The 24,742-nt window shown below is 43.0% G+C and overlaps 2 protein-coding genes across 5 annotated transcripts; one reads left to right on the top strand and one right to left on the bottom strand.

Annotated features, from left to right (window-relative positions):
* On the top strand, positions 1–5,456 carry LOC143210020 (protein charybde). Its single transcript, XM_076426445.1, has 4 exons — positions 1–398; positions 1,112–1,295; positions 1,401–1,556; positions 1,894–5,456. Exons 1-4 carry the CDS (start codon positions 350–352, stop codon positions 1,982–1,984), a joined length of 480 nt encoding a protein of 159 aa, XP_076282560.1. The 5' UTR covers positions 1–349; the 3' UTR covers positions 1,985–5,456.
* Positions 1,132–24,707, bottom strand: LOC143209391 (uncharacterized). 4 transcript variants are annotated; one of them, XM_076424981.1, is made up of 34 exons: positions 24,022–24,707; positions 21,981–22,248; positions 20,214–20,342; positions 19,985–20,115; positions 18,591–18,717; positions 18,378–18,503; positions 18,147–18,290; positions 17,954–18,042; positions 17,312–17,516; positions 17,054–17,214; positions 15,927–16,032; positions 14,925–15,047; positions 14,291–14,496; positions 14,116–14,215; positions 13,278–13,612; positions 12,957–13,197; positions 12,542–12,679; positions 12,171–12,356; positions 11,791–12,077; positions 11,546–11,711; positions 10,897–11,097; positions 10,445–10,834; positions 9,895–10,229; positions 9,666–9,804; positions 8,959–9,272; positions 8,727–8,886; positions 8,465–8,631; positions 8,088–8,353; positions 7,555–7,952; positions 7,072–7,317; positions 6,833–7,000; positions 6,646–6,756; positions 6,404–6,560; positions 1,132–6,269 (listed from the first exon to the last, which is right to left on the bottom strand). In XM_076424981.1, exons 3-34 carry the CDS (start codon positions 20,331–20,333, stop codon positions 6,133–6,135), a joined length of 6,180 nt encoding a protein of 2,059 aa, XP_076281096.1. In that variant the 5' UTR covers positions 20,334–20,342; positions 21,981–22,248; positions 24,022–24,707; the 3' UTR covers positions 1,132–6,132. The 4 variants fall into 4 exon arrangements, 3 of the variants coding, with proteins under 3 accessions (XP_076281096.1, XP_076281088.1, XP_076281085.1); XM_076424973.1 differs by lacking the exon at positions 21,981–22,248; XM_076424970.1 differs by lacking the exons at positions 21,981–22,248; positions 24,022–24,707 and adding an exon at positions 20,423–21,904.
* Between the last annotated feature and the right edge of the window lie 35 nt (positions 24,708–24,742).

Below are 24,742 nucleotides of genomic sequence, written 5' to 3' on the forward strand. Positions count from 1 at the left end.
TCCGATGGAAGGGAAAAATCACCAGAGTGGGGATTGCCGGTATAAAAGTCGCGTCATCGGTGCCGGCGAATCAGTTGTTGAACTATAGAAACTGTGCGTTATCGTTGATTTCTCGTTTTCTCGTCGTAAGCGTCGATTCGAGTGAAAGTTACACACGAAAAACAATATCGATTCTTTTGCATTCTGGTGTTTGGATGAAAAAAGAGTGATCTCACCGCTGACACGGGATTTGTGTAAATCGCCACCGAAAAATCGATATCCTGGAGCATTGGATACAAACGCGAGCTCGTAACACTGTGGCTTACGTTTATTCGAGAAAGGTCGTGTCAACGTTAACCGTCTTTGGAACATGGAGGTTTTACCATGTCCCGTCAACGTAAATTTCAGCAACACCAGAGGTAAATTTTATAGTGGTTTCTCTACATAGACGTATATTTTTAAATATATATATATATATGTATATTTAAATACGAGCGAGACAATCATTCGTGTACCGTGATAGTTGCTATGTAGGATCCTGTCCGAACTCGTTTCAGCTGATTTTACGAATCAGCTGATTTTAGACGGAAATGGAACGACGATTTTGGTTAGGTTTTACGACGATCTCTGAAAGATCTTGTTTCCCTATTATTCACTCGGAAAGACGTACTCGATAACGCGCCGTCGAAAAAGTTGATCAAACCGAAAAGTAATTAAGGAAAAAAATTGGTAGGACAGCTTTTTCACGTACACCATAACGCCGCGCTTGTGCGCAAGCGCGTTGAGAGAGAGAGTGTGTGTACATGTACATATAGCGAAGCTGTAATTTACTGAAAAGTGTAGGTACTCTGTTCTGTTCACCGGCTCACGCACGTATACCTGTGTACATGTATATGTGTATGTAACACATAGAGATGTGTACAGTATGTATACGTATACGAGAGACGCGAGGTGCAGCGTTGGCTATAGTGGGGGGTATCGTGTATATGTATATGTATTTAATGTCCCTGCTTAGGAGTAGATAGCGTGCAACGGGTACGGTAGAGACTACATAAATACGATTACGAATCCCCCTGATTGTCCGGGTATTTTGGTTGCATACAATCCTAAACGGTTGATTGTTTATCGATAGCTGAGACGGTGACAGATGAATTGGATGGAGCTTGTCAAGCGTTAGCAAAACGACTCGAAGTCGAGCTGAGAAGAGCAAAACATGCCCAGCTGGCGTGCGGAGAAGTTCTATTACCTGCCGATCTTTTGCCTAGAATAGCCAGAGAAGTTCTTAGTATGGCAGAAAACGAACCGTGTGGTCTGAGGTGAGTTCAACTTGGCAAGTCCGTTGGTTTTTCTTGCTTGACAACATTTACAACTTAGCATGGTTTACATGATTGTTATTAATTGTTGATTTTGATTCCTTGCAGAGGTTGCAGTTTGTTCATCAGTTTCGAGACGGACAGCGTGTGTCGAAAACTATCGAAAATCCAGTGTGATCCCAACGCCGTGTCTACCTTCGAGCTATACCTGACCTTGAAACAGGATCATACATCATGGCACATTCTATTACCTCAGTTTTTAAAGTAAGTTTGATTGCGCGATGCAAACCGAAAATTTCGGGTACCCGAAGCCGGGTCGGGAGGGTCGGGAACCGGAAAATTACTGATACTCGGTAATTCGAAAATTACTGATACCCCAAAATTAGTTACTAATACTCAGGAACCCCAAAATTACTGACACTCGGGAATCTGAAAATTACTGATACTCGGGAACCCGAAATTCTATGAAGTTCGGGTCTTCAAACAATAACAATATTCGGGTCCCGACCCAAACCCGAATTTCTGCAAATGGCGGTATCTTAAACGAGGAGAACAATAATAGAAGCGTTTAACTCTAATTCGTCTGCTTTTCTTCTTTCAGAAATCTTACGAGGGGCGGTACCGTCATGATCAGTAGGGATTTCACTTTGGAAAAGAAAAAATTATACAGATCGTACCAACAAACGCAGTGAAGTGTTGGATCGCTTGCGAATTCACCTCGGTCGATTTCTGTGGGCATACATGATTGTTCCCGAGTCCAGAAAACTTTCAATTTCCGCGCGAAACGGATACGATTTAAATTATTTTCATTAACACGTAATTCGTTCACCGTTTGGATATCGTGCATCGTACATTTGCTTGGTTTAGCTAACGCCTGCCAAACATTGCAATCGCGTCAACGATACGAGCCACCAAGCAGAGCCACATTGAAAGACTCCGAAACTGGAACATCAGGACAGAACGAAATGTGCGCATCGAACTGCCAGGAAACTGTACCATCGTATTGCAGCGTACCTGTTGACAACGCGGAAGCGTTTAAAGAAACAATATTATTTGTCTCATTCTCAGGCGAGAATTTTGTAAGATGATCGTGCAATTTGGCTGTGGTTTTAGCCGTTAACGTCGCAATCTGTTCAATGAAACAAGATCTACGCGTTCAACTATTGTGATAACAACACGAAATACGATAGGTTTGATAAATTTCAGAATAGCATTTCGATAGGAAACCGTTTCTATGCACGATTCCTTAGATGCCCGAGGATCTAACAGCATTTCAACGTACCGCGAAATTCGATCATTGTAATTGCAGACTCCAATTCCACGTCCAACCAAACTGTAGGAAATTTAAAAACGTTCGAAGGAATCGCGCAAAGAGACGCCTACGCTGGATAAGGAAAAAAAACAGCAAATACTGTTGGATTGCTTCGTTCAACGAAGATGCGACGCGCTACTAATATTTATTACGATACTGCGCGTACAGTATTCGACAACGTAACATTACACAGTAATTTTTAGTCTTTAAAAACATTGCTATCGGACACTTGACTTTACATCCGTCCGATGTGAATTTCTACGATTCGTCCCGATAAATGTGTTTCGCGTACCCGCGCTATTTGTTTTCCGTCGTTCCGACATCTCGATGCACGAGAGTTTCTTGAAGAACCTTGTTTTCTACCACGGCAACATTATGGAACAATATTTCGAAAAGAGACACACGTTACAACTTCGAGCAAAAGCATTCCTTACGAAAGATTGAAATTAGCGTTAACAGTGGTCTTCCACAAAATATATAATATTTAATGCGCACGCGCATGAGCTAAAGTTGATTAATTCAATGTACAATGTACAAATTCTATGTATGTACATCAATCTTTGTGCGTGAGTACGATCGAGTGAGTGTGTGTGCGCGTGTACGTGCGCGTCGAATGCGTATAAATATATATATGTGTGTGTAGGTATACATATATATGAATTTATAAGACTGATCAACGTTAGAAGATACAAGTTTCGAAATAAGTTTTCGTAGTACAAGAATTTGCGTGTGCGTTTATCTCTGGAGCAAACAGAACGGAACAGAAGGTCGTAGATTTGTTGAAAACCGAGCAATCGGTTTACAGCAAAGCGCGAATCCGAAAATGGTCGTTGAGAAAAAGAACACATCGTCTCGATGTTCTATTTGGAGATAAACGAAGATGGTAAAGATAAGAAAAATAACGTCGTATACGTGTGATGTTCGTTTGTATTGTTATTATCGATTACGTAGGAAACAGAGTATAAAATGCTGTTACGTATATTTTGTACTTTAGTAAAAAGAAAAAATTAGAAATAACAAAGAGAAACCTAGGAACATAACACAATAGAATCTTTAATTTTTTATGTATGTTATTACTGTTAGTTATATCGCTTGCTTAGAAACCCAACAGACAAATAAGACCGGAAACAGCAATTGCAACTGCAAAGTAGTGCAAATTTTCTATTATCCGACTTTTTTTTCTATATAAAGAGATTTTTGTTGATGTGCTACCTCGGACCTATTCAAACGGCTGTCTATGCGTATACTATGTATCTTCTTTGAGATTTTTAACGTTGTAAGGAGTTTGTATTTTTCTTGAACTCTTTGCCGCCTATATGTGATGTTGATTTTAATTTGTGATTTTACTATTAAATTCAAAATGGAAAATAAAGTTTCGAATGTTTTAATATACATCTGACACCACTGTCTTTTTCAAAATTTCAAAATCGTGTTTGTATTCGGAAAAAGAAAGAAGAAACTGGTTGATGTGGTAAACAGAAGGAAAGATACGACAGTGAACGCTTCCTGCGTTTATTCAATCAATTTCAACCAAGTTTATCCGTTATCGTTTATTGGTCGCGTACACTTTTTACGTGCGAACAAACTGAAGAACTTATTATTCATCGAGAATGCCTGCAATCTTGAATTTTTCTCTCTGGAGACTATTCGTTAGTCATACATTAAGTACCTATCCTGACAAGAGACAGTATTATGTTACGTTATGCTATTCTATGCTATGCTATGCTATACATACACCTTGATTATCAAGTTTCTAGCGATCGGTCTTCCCTTGCTGGTTCTCTTTATTTTTGATGCATCGTCAGTAAACTGTTCGACCTGGGACATACACGACCGTTTGTTTGGTTCTTTGAGAGATTTGAATCGCAACGGATCAATTCTCGTGCTTCAGAACTGTTATTGTTTTCGTAGAAGATGGAGTCTTTGAAACAAAAATGTCTGACGACTTTTCGAATATCCAGCGATCGACGGGGGATGGTTCTGGTTGGGTATCGACCACGGTTGGGCACAATGATTTCTCCGAAATCATTTTTGGAAGTTCCAGCCACTACGGAATAAAACGTAAAAGGCTACTAGTACCCTAGCTCGATTTCAGTAATTGAAAAATAGCTTTCCAGCATGATTCGGTGTTTAATAATTTTATCCAGATATCGATACTTGCGTTGAATACACGCAGCCATATCGTGCGAAGGCATCGACTCGTGAATTCGAACGACTTTCTTTTCAAATAGCGTTCGCAGATTTCGTTCGCCGCCGCGTCGACGATTTCGTTGCAAATAGAAACGATTAGGTGTCCGACCTGTTCTTCCCGCGCGAACTTCTGCCACTTGGCCTCCGAAAATTGATGAGGAACGCAACGAGCAATCGTCTTCGCTTCAAACATCTCTTTGCTTCGAATTCGTCTTCTCAATTCGGCCTGAATTGCTCGCATATTTCTCGAAAGCACTACGATACCAAAAGAAAAGAAAACTTGGCTTAGGGCTGTTCGCGAATTCTGCGACAAAGTTCGCACACCTCTCGTAACACATTTCAGTTATGTAATTGTATAATAACGTTTCTTCCTTTTCTATTTCTCATATTTTATTCATTCGTTCGTTCATTCATTTATTGTCACAAAAATGTTTCTTCCGTTGCGTACGCTGCACAATAGCGGACACGGAACAAACCAATTAAGTTAGTTCGTTGGTATATGGAACATTTGTACATAGTTATACATATAATATAAATCTCTATACGCGTGATCGCGTTAATACGAATAAATACCATACGACCAATTTACCAAGTGAATAGGTATAAGTGTAGATCGCGTTACAATACACCTTCTCTACTTGATGCGCTAGAACTGGAAAAATTACAAAAAAATCAGTAGATCTAACGGATACTTCTCGGTATGCGATTCGTAAAAACGAATTTTACGAGGAACGATTCTACTGCATAATCAGGTCGATCGGGGACAAGAATCGAAATAATCATAGGAAATTCCGGGTAATCACGAAACACAACGCTACCGAAGAATGGTTACGGACGATAGATAAATAGTATTTGCGGTACGATTATGTACCAAAGTTTTGTTGCTCGACAGAAATTGATAACGCTGATCGCAGCAAAATACACGGCACTGCAAGCAATTCTTTCTCGGACAAATTCCATAAAAAACGAACGAACGAACAACTGGTCGTTAAAAAGATCGCTGCAAGTCCAACCGAGAGAATCTCTACGAGTCTTGTACGCGAAACGAGACTGATCATGCGAACGAGATCCCGCGGGTCAGCAAACGAGTCCGCGCTTTCGGAAGCTTTCGATAATACTGATCTCGCTTTTGACTGGTTATCGCGTAGACTTGGCCGTTTATTTCTCTCTCTCTTTCTTTCAATCTCTTTCTCTCCCCCCCTCTCTCTCTCTCTCTCTCTCTCTTTCTCTCTCTCTCGTTCGTTCAACAATGTTTGCCCTTGTTCCGGTCGCAGGGCTAAAAGGGAATGACAGAAAAAAAAGATAGATCGTTCGAGTGAAAAACAAGTGATCGCCGGTTCAAGCCATAACTTCCGTTATAACGCCACCGGATACAGGAAGCCCGGTCGAGCCCATCAAAGCCAGATCTATTTCCCTCGCGGCTTGCCTGCCCTCCGTGATCGCCCAAACCACCAAAGACTGTCCACGTCGGCAATCTAAGTGAACCAAAGAGGTATTCGCGTGAATATCTTATTGTTCGGGCTAACGACAACCAAAAGATACACAGTGTTTTCTCGATATATGTCCCATCATCAATAAAACACTGTACTCCGCTAAAGGAAAATCTTACCTCCAGCTGCGTACGTCCCGGTCAAATTTGTTTGGTATCGACCAGGTGCAGTTTTATAGTTGCCCCTCTCGTCCATCGCAGTTTCCAATTCGCTTGCAATGTACTTCTCAGGGCCCAAGAATCCCATTGCGAGTAATACCAAATCGCATTTGTACACCTACGGAAGAACAGGAAAAGAAAAGTCGAAAATTCGGACGAATATATGAAATGTCGAGCATGTACGAGATATTCAACGGAATTACCTTCTCCGTTCCGGGAACTTGTTCCATTTTCCAACGGCCGTTCTCCATCGTCCACGAGACCGTGATGGTTTTAATTCCGCTCACGTGGCCGTTTCCATCGTCTACGAATTCCTGTGACGAAACACGCGATATGTAACGTAAATCCACCCGATAGAAGATCGAGAACTCGCGTTTGAATTTCACTTACTTTACTTAAAGTGCTGAACTGACGCGGATCTCGTCCAAACTTGAGGGAAACCTCTTCGTGACCGTAGTCCACTTTGAATACTCGGGGAAATTGTGGCCAGGGGTTATCCGCAGCCCTCTTGCTCGGAGGTTCCGGTAAAATTTCGAAGGTCGTGATCGATTTGGCACCCTATCGAAGATAAGACAAGAGAATCGACTCGTGAAGGAATGTTTACACGCGATTGTTTGCGAGTGACATACCTGTCGCAACGACGTGGCTATGCAATCGCATCCAGTGTCACCGCCACCTATTATAATAACGTCTTTGTCTTTAGCCATTAGACGCATGTCGAGAGGAGTATCGTTTCCCATTTGTTTCTTCTGCCAATGCTCCAAGAAGCTAACAGCGAAATGAATGCCGTCGAGTTGCCGACCAGGTATTTCCAAATCTCTAGGCCAGGTTGCTCCGGTGCAAAGCAACAACGCGTCGTACAGTTCGCGCAGCTCCTGCGATTTCCACAAGAATCAGATGTGTCGTATATATATAACATAATACAGGCCTCGGAATTAATGCCTCAATAGTTATCATAATTATCAATAGACTGCGGATTTTATGCAATTATGACAATAATGAGTGGGTGTAATTTCAAACAATAAAGAGATTACAAAAATTTAAGAGTATATCAATACATTTCATTTAATTTTATTGTATTATATTTATTTTCGCATGCATGCGACGCTAACCTTGGTAGAGATACTTTTTCCAACGTCGACGCCCGTTTTGAAGGTAATTCCCTCCGCAGCGAGAAGGGACACTCTCCTTTGTACGACTTGTTTCGACAGCTTCATTGTCGGTATTCCGTACTGTAGAAGACCACCAATTCGATCGTTTCTCTCGAAAACGGTTACCGTATGTCCTGCCTTGTTCAACTGATGGGCCGCAGCTAAGCCTGCTGGTCCAGAGCCGACCACGGCAACTCGTCGACCAGTTCTCGTTTTAGGCGGATGCGGCTGAATCCAACCCTGCTCAAACGCATGATCGATGATGGCGCATTCGATGTTCTTTATAGTGACAGCTGGTTCGGATATCCCCAAAACGCAAGCACCCTCGCATGGAGCAGGGCAAACTCTCCCTGTGAACTCTAGCAATAACACATCGAATTCGATAAATTGGACGAATCAGTTTATTTCGAAAGCAATCACTTTCGAAAGACACGTATCCTGCCCTACTCTACCCTATAGTATCTTAGCGAACAAACATTATGCCTCGTACCAACCTGGGAAATTATTAGTTTGTAGCAATTGGTTCAAAGCTTCCTTCCAATTCGACTGGAAAATCAGATCGTTCCATTTAGGAATAATGTTTCCTAGTGGACAACCGTGACTGCTCTGACAGAACGGCACACCACATTCCATGCATCGTGCCGCTTGAGTACGCAGTCCTTTGCGAACTCCTTGGAAATTATAGATCTCTTGCCAGTCGTTTAAGCGATCTACGGCAGGCCGGTATACCGCTGTCTGTCTTTTGTACTTCATAAATCCTCTAAACAAACAATATTACATGACTCGGAGTGCGTTTTCGATCTCGATCTCGATTTAATAGAACAGTACGAATATGGACATGTTCCTGTACTCATTCTCATCCTATCCTTACCTTATTTTGTCCAATTTTCGCTGCTCCATATCAACATCCACGATAGCGTCCTCGATATCTTTCAAGTGAGTATTCAACGATGTTTGAGTATTTCCATTCAATAGTGGTTGCACAAGCTTCACTTCCTCGAGTTGTTTTAACGCACGCTGATATTCGTACGGGAACACCTTGAAAGCAAACAAAAAAAGTTCGATATGCAATGACGACTCTCTATTATTGCTTTGAATTATTATTATTACACCTAAAAGCGAATGCGCCATACCTTGACGAATCGCGTGGTCGGTTCGGGCCATAGCATCAGCAAGTCCTTCGCGATCAAGGAATCAGTCTTTTCGACAAACTCTTCCAGAAGAGTTTTCACGTAATTTATATCTTCAGTGTTGACCAGAGGAAGTAGTTCCACCATTTCGGGGTTACATTTACTGAAAAATCAAGTCGAGGATCAATTCGAAGGTGTTTCACGATCCGATACTTCGTGAAAGAGTTTCACGTACCTCTTGAAAGAGCCGTCCACGTCCAACACGTAAGCTATTCCACCGGACATTCCAGCTGCGAAATTTCGTCCGGTCAAGCCCAAAATAACCGCGCAACCACCCGTCATGTATTCGCATCCATGATCTCCCACACCTTCGACGACAACAGTCGCTCCACTGTTGCGGACACTGAACCTTTCGGCAGCGATACCTCGGAAGTAAGCTTTACCGGAGGTTGCGCCGTAAAGGCAAACATTGCCGACAATCACGTTTGCCACGGAATCGAATGTAGAATCCTTCGGCGGGTATATAACGATCTCTCCTCCGCAGAGTCCCTAAGGGTACAGGTATAATAGAGCGGTGAAGATCGAGGATCAATGTAATTCTCGTAGGTAATCAATAAAACTCGAACAATGTAATTAAATGCGACTGTTTATAGTGGAGCGGTGACGAGAATATAGCGGTGCACATAGAAACAAAAATCACCGCACCACTATACAGGGTGAACCACGAAAGCTCGTGAAAACTCGTGAATTCATGTGAAAGCTCTCTTGGAACCATGCTATATCTGGTAAAAACATCTTCGATCGGACTGCTAATAACAGAGTAATCTCTACTGGTCACGTTTCGTGGTTCACCCTTATTCCCGCGCTAAGAGAGCAACGCAAGTACGTTTCAAAGCGATTGGGATTATAGCGCGTTATAGCATTCTCCGTCTATGTACTCACTTTCCCAACGTAGTCGTTCGCATCACCTTCGAGCTCGATGTGAACACCTTTAGTCATGAAAGCACAAAAGCTCTGTCCAGCGGAACCTTTCATCTTGATGTTGATACTACCCTCGGGAAGACCAGCTTCGCCGTACAATCTACGAGCAAAACGCTACTTAATAACACCTAAATTATTGAAAATTATTCAAATCGACAGAGGTAGAATGAAACGGAGAATGCAAACTTACTTTGATATGTGATAGCTTAAAGTCGACGCAAATGCCCGGCACTCGTTATTGATATTTAATTCCATGTCGACACGATCCCGTTTCCCATCAAGTACGTCCCTCGCTAACTCGATCACACGATTGTCTAGACGATTTTCCAATTGGAAATCCTGCGTCATCGACCCACCTTTAATGTTCACTCCTGGACGGAGTTCCAGCGCACTGCGCAAAATATTATCGAGATTTAGCGTCCTAGCTTTCTCGATGGACAAGTTTTTCCGAACCCTCAAGAGATCTGTGCGTCCAATTAGATCTTGGAACTTACGGATGCCCAGCGCAGCCATATACGAGCGTACCTGATCGAATGAATAATACATTATTCTCGGTCCTCTTGTTCAATTCGATTCGAACTAGAGATCGCGGTTTTGAACGTGTACTAAAATACACACGTGTGCACGTGGTACGTGAACCGTGTATTACGAATTTAACCCCTTGCCGTATTTTAACGAGTCACGTGAAATAGGGATCTCTAATTCGAACCGGAACCGACTCGAATCGATTCGCAACGCACCTCCTCCGCTAACGCGAAGAAAAAGTTGATAACGTGTTCTGGTTTTCCTTCGAATTTCTTTCGCAGTACGGGATCCTGAGTCGCAATGCCTACGGGGCACGTGTTCAAATGACATTTCCTCATCATCGTGCAACCCATAGAAATCAATGGTGCAGTGCTGAATCCAAATTCGTCCGCTCCCAATAGAGCCGCTACTACGATGTCGAATCCAGTGCGCAATTGTCCGTCCGCCTGAACCACAACGCGCGAACGAAGATTGTTCAAGGTTAGAACCTGATGAGTCTCCGCGATTCCCAATTCCCATGGTAAACCCGCGGATTTGATTCCCGTCCAACTGCTGGCACCAGTTCCACCATCGTGACCAGATATTACGATATGTTCCGCTTTTCCCTGTTTCGAGAAATTTCCATGATTGAAATCTAGTGGGAAAAACACTCGAGGAAGATCGTTACCTTGGCCACGCCTGCCGCGACTACACCTACTCCTACTTCCGACACCAGCTTCACCGAAATACGAGCTTTGGGATTCGCACATTTCAAATCGTAAATCAGCTCTGCGAGGTCCTCGATCGAATAGATGTCGTGATGAGGCGGTGGCGAAATTAATCCCACACCTGCCACCGAATGCCTGGTTGCGGCTATCTCGGCGGTCACCTGTGAGCAATGTGTACAATTTGAGTATGCCGATCTCTCTCCCACCCTCGCTGACTCTCATGAAGCATATTGTATAGTGTTTCAAAATTATATGTTGTGACCACTATAGCATGATTCTGCGCCTCTGGATCACTGGAGATCTGTTACAAAAATTGTTTTTCATTTCGTCCTATAGTAGTCATTGCAACAAACAAAAGTCTCATAGAAACCATGTGTCTCGTGTGTGAATCGTTCTCTTAAGAAACGACTTTAAAGTTTCGCAAACTATTTTATTTCATATGTCTACAGGGTGTTCTAACATGGTATAAACGTGAAGGGATAATTCTATTTGGTAATGCTTGGAATTCAATGTTAAGATCAATTTTGCGGTCCACTCTTTTTTAACAAATCTCCACCTATCTAGAGGTTCAGAATCATTTTGAAACACCCTGTACGTGCCCACCCTTACCTTGTAACCAGGCAATTCACCACCTTCGCCCGGTTTCGCTCCTTGCGCCATTTTGATTTGAAGATCGTCAGCGTTCGCCAAGTAGCTTGAGGTCACACCAAACCGGCCACTGGCAACTTGCTTGATAGCCGATCGTTTATTAAACTCTGGATCCTGATCGAGATACCTGCAGCAAGATAATCTTGATCGAATGACAGCACTTCGAAAGTGGAGAGGTGTCGAATATGTCTCTCCCTCTCTCTTACCTATCCGCGTTCTCGCCTCCTTCGCCGGTGTTCGATTTGCCACCGATACGATTCATCGCGATCGCTAATGTTGAATGCGCTTCCATCGAAATACTACCAAAACTCATGGCACCGGTTGCAAAACGCTTGACAATTTCGGTTGCGGGTTCGACTTGTTCGATGGGTATAGAATTGTTTGGGGTTTCGTTGAACTCCAACTGACCTCGCAACGTACAGGCTGTTACCATCTCCATTGTAGTTTTCCTATATTTTTCGTACGCACTTTGGTTCTTCGAATTAACGTAATCCTAGAAATTCAACGAGAGGATGAATACAAGATGAATACAATGAAGTCAAGCTTGCACGATGCCGTTTCGCCGAAGACAATCGAACCAGTTTACCTGTAAATTAGCGACGCTGTCCGGGTCGTTGATGTGTTTCTCTCCGCCGGCTCGCCAATGGTAAATTCCTGGATTGCGAATGACGAACATATCCATTGGTTTATTCCAGTAGGTTATCTGGTGTCTTTCGTACGCTTCTCTCGCCAAGATATCGAACGTGACACCACCGATGCGCGACTGCGTTCCCTGTCAAATGAAAAGCCGAGTAGAAAGAAGAAGGAAACCGTGTTTTTCGTCACAGTACGGTCCGGTGTAGTGCGACACGTCATTGAAAGTGTGTAATCATCGTGTATTCATGAATTGGATCCAGTTTCTAATCATTCGTATCTCGATCGCGTTCGACTCGATCGAAATTAAAGTAGTCAACGTACCCTGAAACACTTGTCGATCACCTCGTCCGACAAACCGACCGCTTCGAAAATTTGAGCTCCTTTGTACGATTGCAATGTAGAGATTCCCATCTTCGCCATAACCTTAGCAATACCCCTTTCCATCGCATCCGCGTAATTCTACAAGATTCAAGAAAAAAGAATCATTTAAAACATCTCTGAGAATGTAGATTGGTAAACAGTGGCGGGTTTAACGGTAAGCGGACGAACTTTTTCAATTTTCAATTGTGAATTATGCTTATTTTTAATACCATGAAGGTTGTAGGCTATGTTAAAGACCAAACTGCTTCCACTACTTAATTCTAATAGGCTAGTTTTTACCGCTTCGGGCCTCTATTCTACTTTATTCGCCACTGTTTGTAAAAATCAACGTTCGTCGACTCTTTGCCGAACTCACCGCGCACAAAGCATCGTCGGTCAACGCAGAATCGAGTACACCGTCCGCTCGAAGATTCCTCGCCATCTCGAATACGAGATACGGGCAAATCGCGTCGGCTCCGTAACCGAGTAGTAAGCAAATCTGATGGACCTCTCTGGCTTCGGCCGTTTCAACGATCAGACCGACTTTCATGCGTTGCCTCTCTTCGATTAAATTGTGATGCACCGCTCCTAGAGTCAGCAGACTGCTCACTGGAACTCTGCGAACCATCGATGTCGTGAAACATTGGACAACGACGACGACAAACGAAAAACAACATGCGACAACGTTTTTGCTCACCTGTCTGGACCTCCGTCTCGATCCGAAAGAATCAGAAACTGATAACCGTCTCTTGCAGCTTGTGTCGCTTCTCGGTTAACGCGCTCCAGCGTAGGTTGCAAACCGGATGGACCGTCCTCCACAGGATAAGTCGTGTCGATCACTTTGCTCTTCCACCCGCGATACTTTGTACGTTTGACTATTTCCAAATCTATCAACGATAGTATTGGTTGCGGCAGAAATAATCTATGAACTTGCAGCTCGTTCGGCTCCAAAATATTACTCTCCGGTCCGATGGGACACAACATCGACATCACGATCTTTTCTCGGAACGGATCGATCGGTGGGTTCGTGACCTGTTAGCGTGTTGTTTCAAAAATAAACGTAATTATTAGTTTGCGGATCTTTATGCAAACGTATAATTTTATGCAAAATAAAAATTGCATCGATTGCAAGAAATAGAAACTAAATTGAATGTTATTTAGTAGAACGGAAATCATATATTGACATCTTCAATTTCTTAAATTGTACAACAATTTTGAATTTCATCTTCTCAATTTTGCTATAAATGCATAAAGACCCGCAGTCTAGTAATTATTTACAAAGAGGCACTCCTCTTCAATTTTGACGAAATTTAAATATGTTACAGATTTCGACATTTTGAACAACTTCTCCGTTTTCATATAATGGGGGACAGCCAGACTAGCACGAATACGGAAAATTCAATACAGTAGTAGCAATAGTTTTTTGCGAACATCTCGAAAACTAAAAGAGAGCTTCACTCTCTTTTTACTCTCTATTTACTCTTTGTAAATAATTACTGCTCGGAGAAACTTGGAGAAAATCGAATCGTACAAACCTGTGCGAACAACTGTTTGAAGTAGTCGTAGATGAGTGGTTGAAATTGGGAAAGACAAGCGAGCGGGGCATCGTTTCCCATCGAGCCTAGTGCTTCTTTCCTAAACACGCAGATAATTAGAAAATCGGCGGTGAACAATCTCCCGGCTGTCGAGAATAAAATAAAGTTAACTTACTTGGATTGCATCATCGGTAGCAGCAACATGTTGATAGTCTCGAGCGTGTATCCATAAAGAGAGAGCCTTTTGTCGCCTCCCCAAACTCGATTCACAGCAGATATCGGATTCGTATCGGACTCGTTTCTCTCGGGAATCTGCGAGGACTGTAGCGCAGCTACGCGAAGTGCTTCCGTGTCCGCTGAGCGTAATTGTTCCATCGTGATCTGGGGAAATTAGAAATAAAGAAAATCGATCGATCAAAAACAATATACCGTTCGAAGGAGTCTTTGCGTGCACGCGGAACGTAGTTGTTCATGCACGACACATGTACAAACGTGTACGAACATGAACATGAACACGAACACGAGCACGATCGGGAATAGGAAACTCACCATCTGTGTGCCGTTATGGCACGATCATCGTTCGTGCAACGAGAGGTTTGCAAAAACAAAAAGAAACGAATCCATTTAGTATTTAGTATTTAGCAACTTGAATACAAGTAAATAGTCCAATAGTCCAATAGTCGAATACTCGAATAGCCGAATAGTAGAGAGAGAGAGGGTTCAACGTGAAGCAATGAAAGGAAAGAGGACCAACGAAAGAGAGATGACTGATGAAAAAAAAGAAATAAATTATTGTTATGATACTGTACCTGGTCCTTCAACCATGACGAATGAGGTCTGTTTCTAGCAATCTGCAACTTTAGTTCAACGTCTTGTATAATCCTCTTCTCGAGGGTGTCGACCAGCAGCATTCTTCCGGGCTTCAAGCGACTCTGCAAATAAAACGAAACGCAAATAATCATCGTTGAACAGTATGTACAACCATTCAACGGTCACACGACGGCACTCGATGACGATCCTACGAAGAACTATACAAACCTACTCCCTAAATGAGAAATTATACATCACACATGACATGTTCAAAAATAAATAAAACACAATATGATCCTCTAACTGCGAAAACACTAAAGCGATACGATAGAACAAATTATGAGAGACGAGGGCCGTCCGTTTTTACCGAGAGATACATCTCTCCTGTAAAATTGATTCGACAAGCAGATGAGAAAGTATACAATACAATACAATATAGAAACGTGCCCGAGATCAGTTCGAGCAAAACCTGTTGCTGCAGATGTACTTGCGAATTGATCGTGGGCATACTTTACAGGGAAATCGAGAAAAAGGTAAAAAGAGAAAAGGGTGAAAAGGCGAAGGGAACATTGGCGAACAACGAAGATCGAAGGACGAAAGGAAGACGGAAGAAAAGTACGCCCGACGATGACCATGGCAAGGAAGATTCTCGATCGTTTCCTGTATCGGTTAGCTTGAAAAAAAGAAAAGAAAACGAGCCCGCTGCCTTTGATAATGCGTTCCCAACTGGTTCGATTGAAGTTCAATTGATATTCGATTGACATTCGATTGAAATTCGATCCGTATCCACGAATTAAGAAAGATTTCCTCGTAGCACAGAGCACAGTCTTCCTAGTTCGTCCTCCTAGTGTCCTAGAGCTGGAATGTTGCCTGTCGTACAGAACAAAGAGGAAGCATATCGAAGCGCGCAGATGAAGTCGTCCGCTAAAAGTCAATTTCGACTAGAAAACTTTGATCCGGAAGGTGGGCCTGATCGGTGATGTGTCTACTTCCTCGTTTACCTTCAGGATTACATTGCTGGGTGGAGTATCATAGACGCCCACTTCGGACGCCATCACCATCATGTTATCCTTAGTGACGTAGAAGCGCGACGGGCGCAGGCCGTTTCTGCCAAACAAAAATTCAAAAAAGTCTTTTGTATTACCACCTCAGTGTCGCGGATTATTATCAACTGATTGTGAGACTATATTCTTGTTCGCTTTGTTTTCTCGCATTGTCTTCCTGTTAGCGCTCGTTTACGTATGCGTGTTTACGCGCACCCATGTACATGTAATACGCGGCATGTACACGTGCACACGTGTACACGTACACGTACACGACACACATTATACATACCACAGAGACATTTATACATATATACGAGTATATATAAATATGTATATAAAATACACATACAATATACATACATATATACATATACGTATATACAATATATGTATACATACATATGCACACACACGTATATGTATAAATAAAACCACGTGCCCGTTTCCTTTCTTCCTCCACTCTCGATCATCGTTCACGCTCTCACGCTCTCGTTCATGCTCTCATCCGTCTACGTTTCTCATCTCACTATCGCTCTCCTCGCCGATGTCACGTGCCTAATAGTATATCTAATGCCGGCGCAAGCAATCTCTGTTTCATTTCCTTCGTACGATTCAATTCCAGTTATCGCGCGTACACGTTAATCAGACTTTCAAACAAGAAGGAATGTCAGCCTCATTGCGATTTATGTTTCCAGTAAATTTACTCGTATACGACGAAATAGTGCGTAGAAAAAGATGAAACGAATATATTCACGCTAAACTCTAAATATTATCCTCCAAGTCTTCGCCTCTCCTTCACTCTTTCTTCTTCTGTTCCGACGCTCTGTCTCAAGATCGTACAGGCACACTGCATACGCACACTATGTACGGCTAGCTTCGCCGTGAACAAAAATAATGGGAACAAGATAAAAAGGTAATGACACAGATCACACACATCGTGGGCAGTGAAAACGGTTGCAAGGTCGAAGCAGCGGAATTGAAAGTGGTTCGCGTGATCGAGGAGAGCGAAGAAAACGGGCAGAAAACTCGTGGCGGTTTGAATCGGGCGAGATGGAGAGAAAAAAAAAGAACGTCGGTTCTACCTGTCGAGAATAGCTCCAACGTAACGGCCATCGGTAAAGGTCAAGAGAGCTGGCCCATCCCAAGGTTCCATCGCGCAAGCAGCCCAGTGATAGAAGTCCCGTTTCTCGGTTGCCATCGTCAGGTCGTTCTGCCAAGCTTCGGGAACCATTGTCATCACAGCCTAAATGCGAAATTCGTTCCACAGGATGTTAATCGAATCGAGTAACGGTATACACGTATACGGTAGCGTATGGGGCAAGCAACATTGCATTCATTACCTCTGGCAACGATCGTTGACCAGCCATCACTAAGAATTCGAGAACGCAGTCAGCAGCTCCGGAATCGGATAAATTTGGTTCCACCACGGGATATAGTTGTTTCAATTGTTCGCCGTATATCGTACTGCTCATCACACCTTCTCGGGCTTTCATGAAGTTTACGTTTCCCCTTAAGGTGTTGATTTCTCCGTTGTGCGCCAACAATCTATTAAAAGAGCATTCGTTGGTTCGATCCTGATCGTCCACTGATATCAACACTTTTAGACTCGTTTTCTCAGGATAATGCTAAGATAAGGTTTTGCAGTAATCAAAAGCGCTAGATAAAAGATCAATTTAAACCGCAGTCGCCTTCAAAGTCCTATTTTTGTGTTTACGAGTTGTAATTTGCATTTTTCGGCAGCATATAGCAGCTTTATGAAAATAGCTACATGCGCAGCTTTATGCTTCCAAATAATGCAAATTGGTAAACGTAAAAATAGGATTAGACGCGACTGCGGCCTAGATTGATCTTTTATCTAGCGCTTGTGACTACTGAAAACCCTACCTTTGTATTACCGAGAAATTGCAATCCTGGAAACGAGACCACCCCCTTAAAAGGGCAAACAGCGTTTAACGGAATGTTCGATTGTTGCAACCACTTACCGAAGTGGATGCGCCCTTTCCCAACTCGGGAACGTGTTGGTGGAAAATCTGGTGTGAACCAGCGTCAAATACGTCTCGAACTTCGGGGACTGCATCGATAGGCGAAAACAAGCACGTCGATAAATAAATAAATAAACGAGTATGTATACCAAGGTGGACAGCGTCGGCGCAACATCGTTTTCTCTATGCTCACCTTCAAATCCAGAAAATAAAGCCACAGCTGATCCGCCGTCAATTGACCTTTGTAAACAATCGTTCGCAAGGAGAGCGAACATATATAGTATCTAATTCCTGGTCGTGGTATAGAGTGGGACGATCTCTTTCTCAGTACAAAAACCTGTGGATTCCACGTATGAAGAATTATCAATAAGTAGCTACTCGAACGAGCAACGGCCTTCAACGATACGCGAAATTTGAACTTTACCTGACGTGCGAGACTGGCATCATCTTGATCACCGGTAACAAACACTTGACGCATATAAGGCTCGCTTTTCTGCGCCACTCGACCAATCTTTGTATTGTCGGTTGGAACATTGTGCCAGCAAATTACCTGCAGAACAAAAATATGATAGAGGAACGAACAAATCGAAAAAGAAAAGACCAAAATGTAAGATCGAATTTTAAATAGTTCCCCTACCCTGAGGTTGCATTCCTCGGCCAACTTTTCGAACTGTGCCTCCGTCTGTTCATGCGAGCTCTTGTCCAGAAACAATATGCCGGTGGCATAGCGGCCAAACGGTGGCAGCTCGACATTTTGTTCTTTGCTAGAGAGAAACGAAAGGAAACGATAACTAGAGCATCTTCTTGTACAGCAAAATGGAAAATGCAAGTATAATGCACCCTGCGACAAAAAGTGACACAGTAAAAAAAACCTGATTTTTGAGTGGTCAATTCCAAAATTTTTATTTCACAATAATTGAAATTATGAAGACGCTTTCATGATAAATTATTAAGTGAATATATTTAGTAACGCAGATGTTATAATATGAACTGCACAAAGTTCAAATTTTAATCTTGTTATTTTTAAAGCTCTTTAATGAATTCTGTAAATATCATTTCATGAGGCATCAAAAGCGTAGTAACTTAACTTCATTGTCTAGCTGTCAAGTAGCATTTGTGTCGTTCAACAACAACAAAACAACTCAAAGTATATCAGTTCTGTATGGGTCAGATTCAAATAAAAAATGTCACTAGTCAAAAGGGTTGTAAGGTTAAAATGACATTATTGTGTACTTCGAGATTACATTCTGTCTAACAATAGCTTTTGACGCCTCTACAATATTCTATTGTATTGGAAACAGATTTTCATTGTTCCTGAAAAACGTAGCTTTTTTACTTGTGTCAATTTTGTCGCAAGGGTGCACTGTAATAGCAGAGAGGATATGAGAATGCTCTGTGGTGTTTTCTGCCATTACTTTTGTCAGTATAGACAGAGACAGACCATATCCAGGTTTAGGGTATATGGGTATAGGTTCTGTCTTCGCCTATGCTGACAAAAGTGGTGGCAGAAAAGACCCCGGATATGAGCACACTCATTTCCTGTCTAATAATACATGCAAGTTCTCGACTGAAAGTCAATACAAAGATAAAACCGAAAAGCATTCGATTGATCGTGAATCACGCCGGCGATACGTGAAACGATATATCACACTGTATCCAGTGTACACAGTACTCTACGTTAACCGGAAGGCAAGTCAGAGGAGGAAAGAGGATAAAGAAACAAAAGGAAAGCAAGGACACGATACATTGACGAGAAACGAAAAAATAAGAGTTTTGGTCGCATCGCGATTGGCGTGGTTCGGTAATAGCAGACCACTATATATAGCGGAGACGATAAGAAGGTAAACACGCAGTAACTGTTGCGACGTAGACACACGTACGTAACACGATAACCTAGAAATTACGATGCCGTGAACTCGCGGCTGTGATAAAATCGTCTCGCGCTTCGTTGGTGACACTACGTCAGGGGGGCTGATATACATATGAAGAAAAAACGAAACCGTCGTAGCACGAATCTTGGTTATCTCTTACCGAACTTGCTCGGCATAATACTCGTGCGGAATTGCGCAAAGTACACCAGCCCCGTCTCCGGTGTCGTTATCGCAGGCGCAAGCACCGCGATGGTTCATGCGTGCCGATAAAATCTCCGCATCGCGAACAATCTGTCAACAGATTACGAAAACAAATTTGTCAAAACGATCAGAGAAACATCAGAAATGTGTTGAAAATTCAAAAATTGGCGCGGGCTTCCCTGCCTTACCTTGTGCGATTTTTTTCCATCTATAGCCACGATGAATCCAACGCCGCAAGCATCTTTCTCGAGAGATGGGTCGTACAGAGCCTGTTTCGGAGGGAATGACCAACTCTCGACTCCATTCATATTTTCAGTCTGAAACAAAGGTCGAAATACGATAAAATGAGTGTCGGTGCTCTAGATTCCGGAAAACGTCGTATCTTATCGTGTCGTACCATCGCGCCGAGCATGTCTCGCTTTTCGCGTCGCGGCGATCCACCCCGCGAACGGACTAACGCGCAACGAACGATCCTCTATGTAATCTATGTATGCAGCCTAGGACCTAGGATAGTGCGCGGCAGTTTGAACATGATCGATCACCACCGCTAGCGCCAGCACTAGCGCCATCGTCAGTGTTACCGCGACCGCGACCGCCAGCGACGTCGATACCGATACCGATAAACCGCTGCTCGTTACGTAAACCCGTGCGCAACACTCGCACGCTTAATGCAATAGATAAACTATATCCGCCGAGAAAAAGGGGGAGAGCGCGCGCAAGAGACAGAGAGAGAGAGAGAGAGATCGCAAACAATCGAACCCAGGAAACATTCCGACCGAGCTAAGCGTTCGGAACAGTTCTTGCTTTCGAAGTTTGAGGGTCTCACCGAGACAAGGACAAACGACATGGGTAGACTGCGGATCTTTATGCATTTATAGCAAAATTGAGTGGATGAAATTGAAAATTGTTGGAAAATATGGAAAATTGAACATGTCAATACATGATTTCTCCTCTATTAACCCTTTGCACTCGGAGCTATTTTAACTCGAAAATTAAACGTTTCTTCGGACCTAGAATATTTCCATTCCTTGTGATTTTTAAAATTTTATGGATATTAAATTGGTATAATAGCACATATATTAAAATCATTAAGGGAAGAAATAATATTGAATTTAATTTCTATTTCCTTGAATCGATGCAGACCATTTTTATTTTGCATAAGATCCGTAGACATGAGCACGCGTCGATATATATATATGTATGTGTACGTAGATAATTAGAGTAACTCGAGCGTTTCCTAAGATCGACGGTGATCTTTCAGGTTGGTTAGTGGCTCGTTTCTGTCTTCCTCTTTCAGACTGTTCGCGGAAGCATACTATCTGAAATACGATGATGCGGCGCGAATTATATCCGCAAAAGAATCGATACCGTCGGCACGGAGGTCACCTCTGTGTCAAGTTTCTAGCGATCGGTAACCAAGTATAATCCTACGGTACGGACATACTCGATCTCCTTTTCTCTCGAAGGTAACCTGAGAAATTCAAGCCACGAGGGTAGCTCACAGTACTTACGTCGAATCGATCAGATCGTCGCCTACTGTGAATCGCGTTTGTGCGGCTGCGTGCCATCGCAAATCGCAAATCGATTGCAACTACGCGATAGAGCATCGAAAAATTAGACGATCGAAAATCTCGTCCGTTCAATGGTATAGATTATAGATGCCCGGCAATATTTCGACCGTGTAAGAATAACGTCCCCCACCCCTTAGCGCGTCATCCCTTTACTCCTTCGCCGCTTCACCCCCTCCACCAGTACGATCATCGCGATCGAATAAACGAAAATTTGTACGAAATCAAATAATTGATCGGGTGCGCTTATCCTCGGGGTTTGCCACGCTTTATCGAGTACCTAATATCATTTATTTTTGTTCGAATTCGATCACGAGGTAACCTTGGCAGAGATGGTGCGTTCGAGATTTCGAGGCGATCACCAATTCCTCGACATTGTTAGCGTACCGCTGTGACGTCGCTTTCCTCCTCTTTCCTTCGACATTATCTTCCGGCGTGTAATAACTCTGAGTGATACTTTTTTCCATGACATTTCACAGCTTCTCGTTGCGTCGCGTCAAGTCGAACGTAATACGCGTCTTCTACGCACTTCCGTATTCTTTCTGGTTCTCAGCTTCCCCTCTTCGGAACCGAACGTTAGAGTCGAGCGAACGGATTTTTTTGTCTTCCGCTTCGAAGGTTAAGACATCGCGATCAATTGCGTCGTTGCGTTTATCTACGAAGAAGTAATTTAATTTCACGATTCAATGATGAATTATAAATACAAGGAGTACGAAATCGTATCTAAGATTGCACAACGCTTAATGACATTACGATTTGTTGAACGGGAATCCCGATCGACACCGATCGTTTCACAAGTGCCCGCCACCGTCGGAGGTGTCCAGCGAACACGTTTTACTCGATTCGCAACGTGTTACTTACAGCGAATTTCTTTTTTCTTTTGTAAAATAAATCTGCCCATGCTTGAATCGCGACGGCTATTTATTTCAACGCGTAATCGATTCTCGTGGGGCAGGTTTTCCGTCTACTCGGCAACTCGACGGATAGGTCTAGCTGACGACAATATTTGGTTCGGTGCCAAAGTCCCGATAAAACCTGGAAAAGCGCTCGGTTTCCCTTAAAATACATTTCTATTTTGGCAACGCGAAAATCATTGATAAAGACGCGACCCAAAGCTCCGATATTTCATCTAGCCGAATTCTGTAGGCTCGACGTGTGCGCTGTGCATACTGATAGTGCATGCCAAACAAAGCTTCTCTAACGTTATTCCTCGCGTCTAGACGTCCAGAGCAAGAATAACCGCGTCGTGCTTCTCGAGACGGTAGTCCTTTTCACGACGACAATCAAACTGTATTTTCCTACTTATTGTTAGACGGATCTTCCATACCGTGTAACGTGTATCGCTAATCTTTCCAGCGACTTGTTCAATGCACAAGGGCAACATGCGACCATCGTACTTACAATATTTCTGCTATCATTTGCGCAAAGCGTGCAGACAGTTTACAATCTCTGAAAATAATTATCTTCGATCGACTACCGAATATTAATTCGAATGATAATAATCCGATAACGGGTGTCGGGATTTCCTACCTCCCCTCCAGGGTAGGGATAATTCATGATATCCATACAGAATAGCGGACTACGACTCGAGGAGTACCATACTTCGAAAACACGGTTAACCTCAATTACTTCATTTGCAAAACCTAACGCGTGTCCTAAACGATGATGAACCTTAATCGCTCTTCGAGGAAGAAACTACGCAACTCGATGCGCACTGGAGTGTATCGATTTTAAACGGAAACTATATGTCCGACGATGACATGTATGGATTCGACCGAGAACAATCGGCGAGTTTGTACAAACAATTGCCTAAGAGTCGACGAAACCTTTGGAGTTTTAAGTAAAATTAGTAACACCGTCCGTCTCGCTGGACTCGCATTTTTCGTCTGCACCCGTGTCCACAGCTTTCGATTGGTACAACGGACAACGTGACGGCACGTGCTAAATTACCAATAGGAACTAGCAAACCAGTTCAGACCTCTCGTTCATGTTTGCACGAACACGCAAATCGTAAAACGATCGACCAAACTGTGCGAATGTGTGTATCGATCACGATCGTAAACCGCAAGCCATGAATTTTCAATAAAAATCGCTGAAGTTCAAACAATTATGCAGCTGCTACGTAAACAGACCTTGTACCACTCGAGCATTCGCAGCGAAGAGATTTTGCAGACACGAAGAAGCAGAGAACGCTAGCACATCATCCACGCGTCCGATACACATGCACACGTTTCTTGTACGTTCACGAAACTCGATATCGAAATACTTCGAGCATGGTTTTGTCTTATGTTTCATGTATTCTCGAAAAATATTGAAGTATTCGGTGAGATATCCATTGAATGAGATAACATAAAAAGAAAACAGAAGAACACCGTTCACATACCGTACGGCGTACGGCGACTCAAATAAGAAATAGAAATCCACTTACCTCCTGTCTTATGGTGAACCGATAATGGTGATGAAAATCGCACGTTTGCCCGTTTTACTCGATTCTTTGCTCACTCTGCGCGAATGTATATACTTCGTTCGTTTTACCGATGTGTCCGTGTTGAATAAAAAAAATATCTCGTCGTGATTTTTCGTGGTATTCGACTTTATGGGTTCTTTTTGCTACGATTTCCTTGCCAGACAACTAACTCGGACCTAACCCAGACCGGGCGTTGCGTCGACAGACGCGTTTTAGCTGATCTCCTGTTTTTCGAAATGAAATTCTTCCGAAACGGTTTTTCTCAAACGAATCGATACAGAGATGTTTAACGCGACGAATCAACTTCCGAAATGATTCGGAACCGACGGATACAAGATTTCAGCACCGTGATAAGTAGAAATTCGAAGGAAACCGTGATGAATCGGACGCGAATTGACCGACTCAACTGCTGCGACTCGACTGGACTCGACTAAATTTGAATCGAGGCAGTCGATCCTATCTAAAGAGCCGACTGCTAAGAAATTTTTACGTTCCGGCAGACGCGACGATGCCGCCTCCCTCGGCAAATTTCCAGTCAATGTCGGCCAGTGTCGGCTAAACCGTAACACGCGCACGCATCTGCGCTCTACCACTAGCGACGACCTCTTCCAGACAACGCTGTATACCTCAGAACGTGATTCGATTGGCTGTTACGACATCGCCTGGAACGAATCGCGATAAG

This window comes from Lasioglossum baleicum, chromosome 1 (assembly GCF_051020765.1).
Source record: "Lasioglossum baleicum chromosome 1, iyLasBale1, whole genome shotgun sequence".
Lineage (NCBI taxonomy): Eukaryota > Metazoa > Arthropoda > Insecta > Hymenoptera > Halictidae > Lasioglossum > Lasioglossum baleicum.

Bases quoted from the DNA above. Each gene is read 5' to 3' on its own strand.
- LOC143210020 (XM_076426445.1), top strand. From the start codon at position 350: ATGGAGGTTTTACCATGTCCCGTCAACGTAAATTTCAGCAACACCAGA. The intron at 399-1,111 runs GTAAATTTTATA...GTTTATCGATAG, and splicing joins AAATTTCAGCAACACCAGAG to CTGAGACGGTGACAGATGAA. The intron at 1,557-1,893 runs GTAAGTTTGATT...TTCTTCTTTCAG, and splicing joins CTATTACCTCAGTTTTTAAA to AAATCTTACGAGGGGCGGTA.
- LOC143209391 (XM_076424970.1), bottom strand. The intron at 14,216-14,290 runs GTAAGTTAACTT...CTGCGTGTTTAG, and splicing joins CTACCGATGATGCAATCCAA to GAAAGAAGCACTAGGCTCGA. The intron at 6,757-6,832 runs GTAAGTGAAATT...GTTTCGTCACAG, and splicing joins AGTTCAGCACTTTAAGTAAA to GAATTCGTAGACGATGGAAA.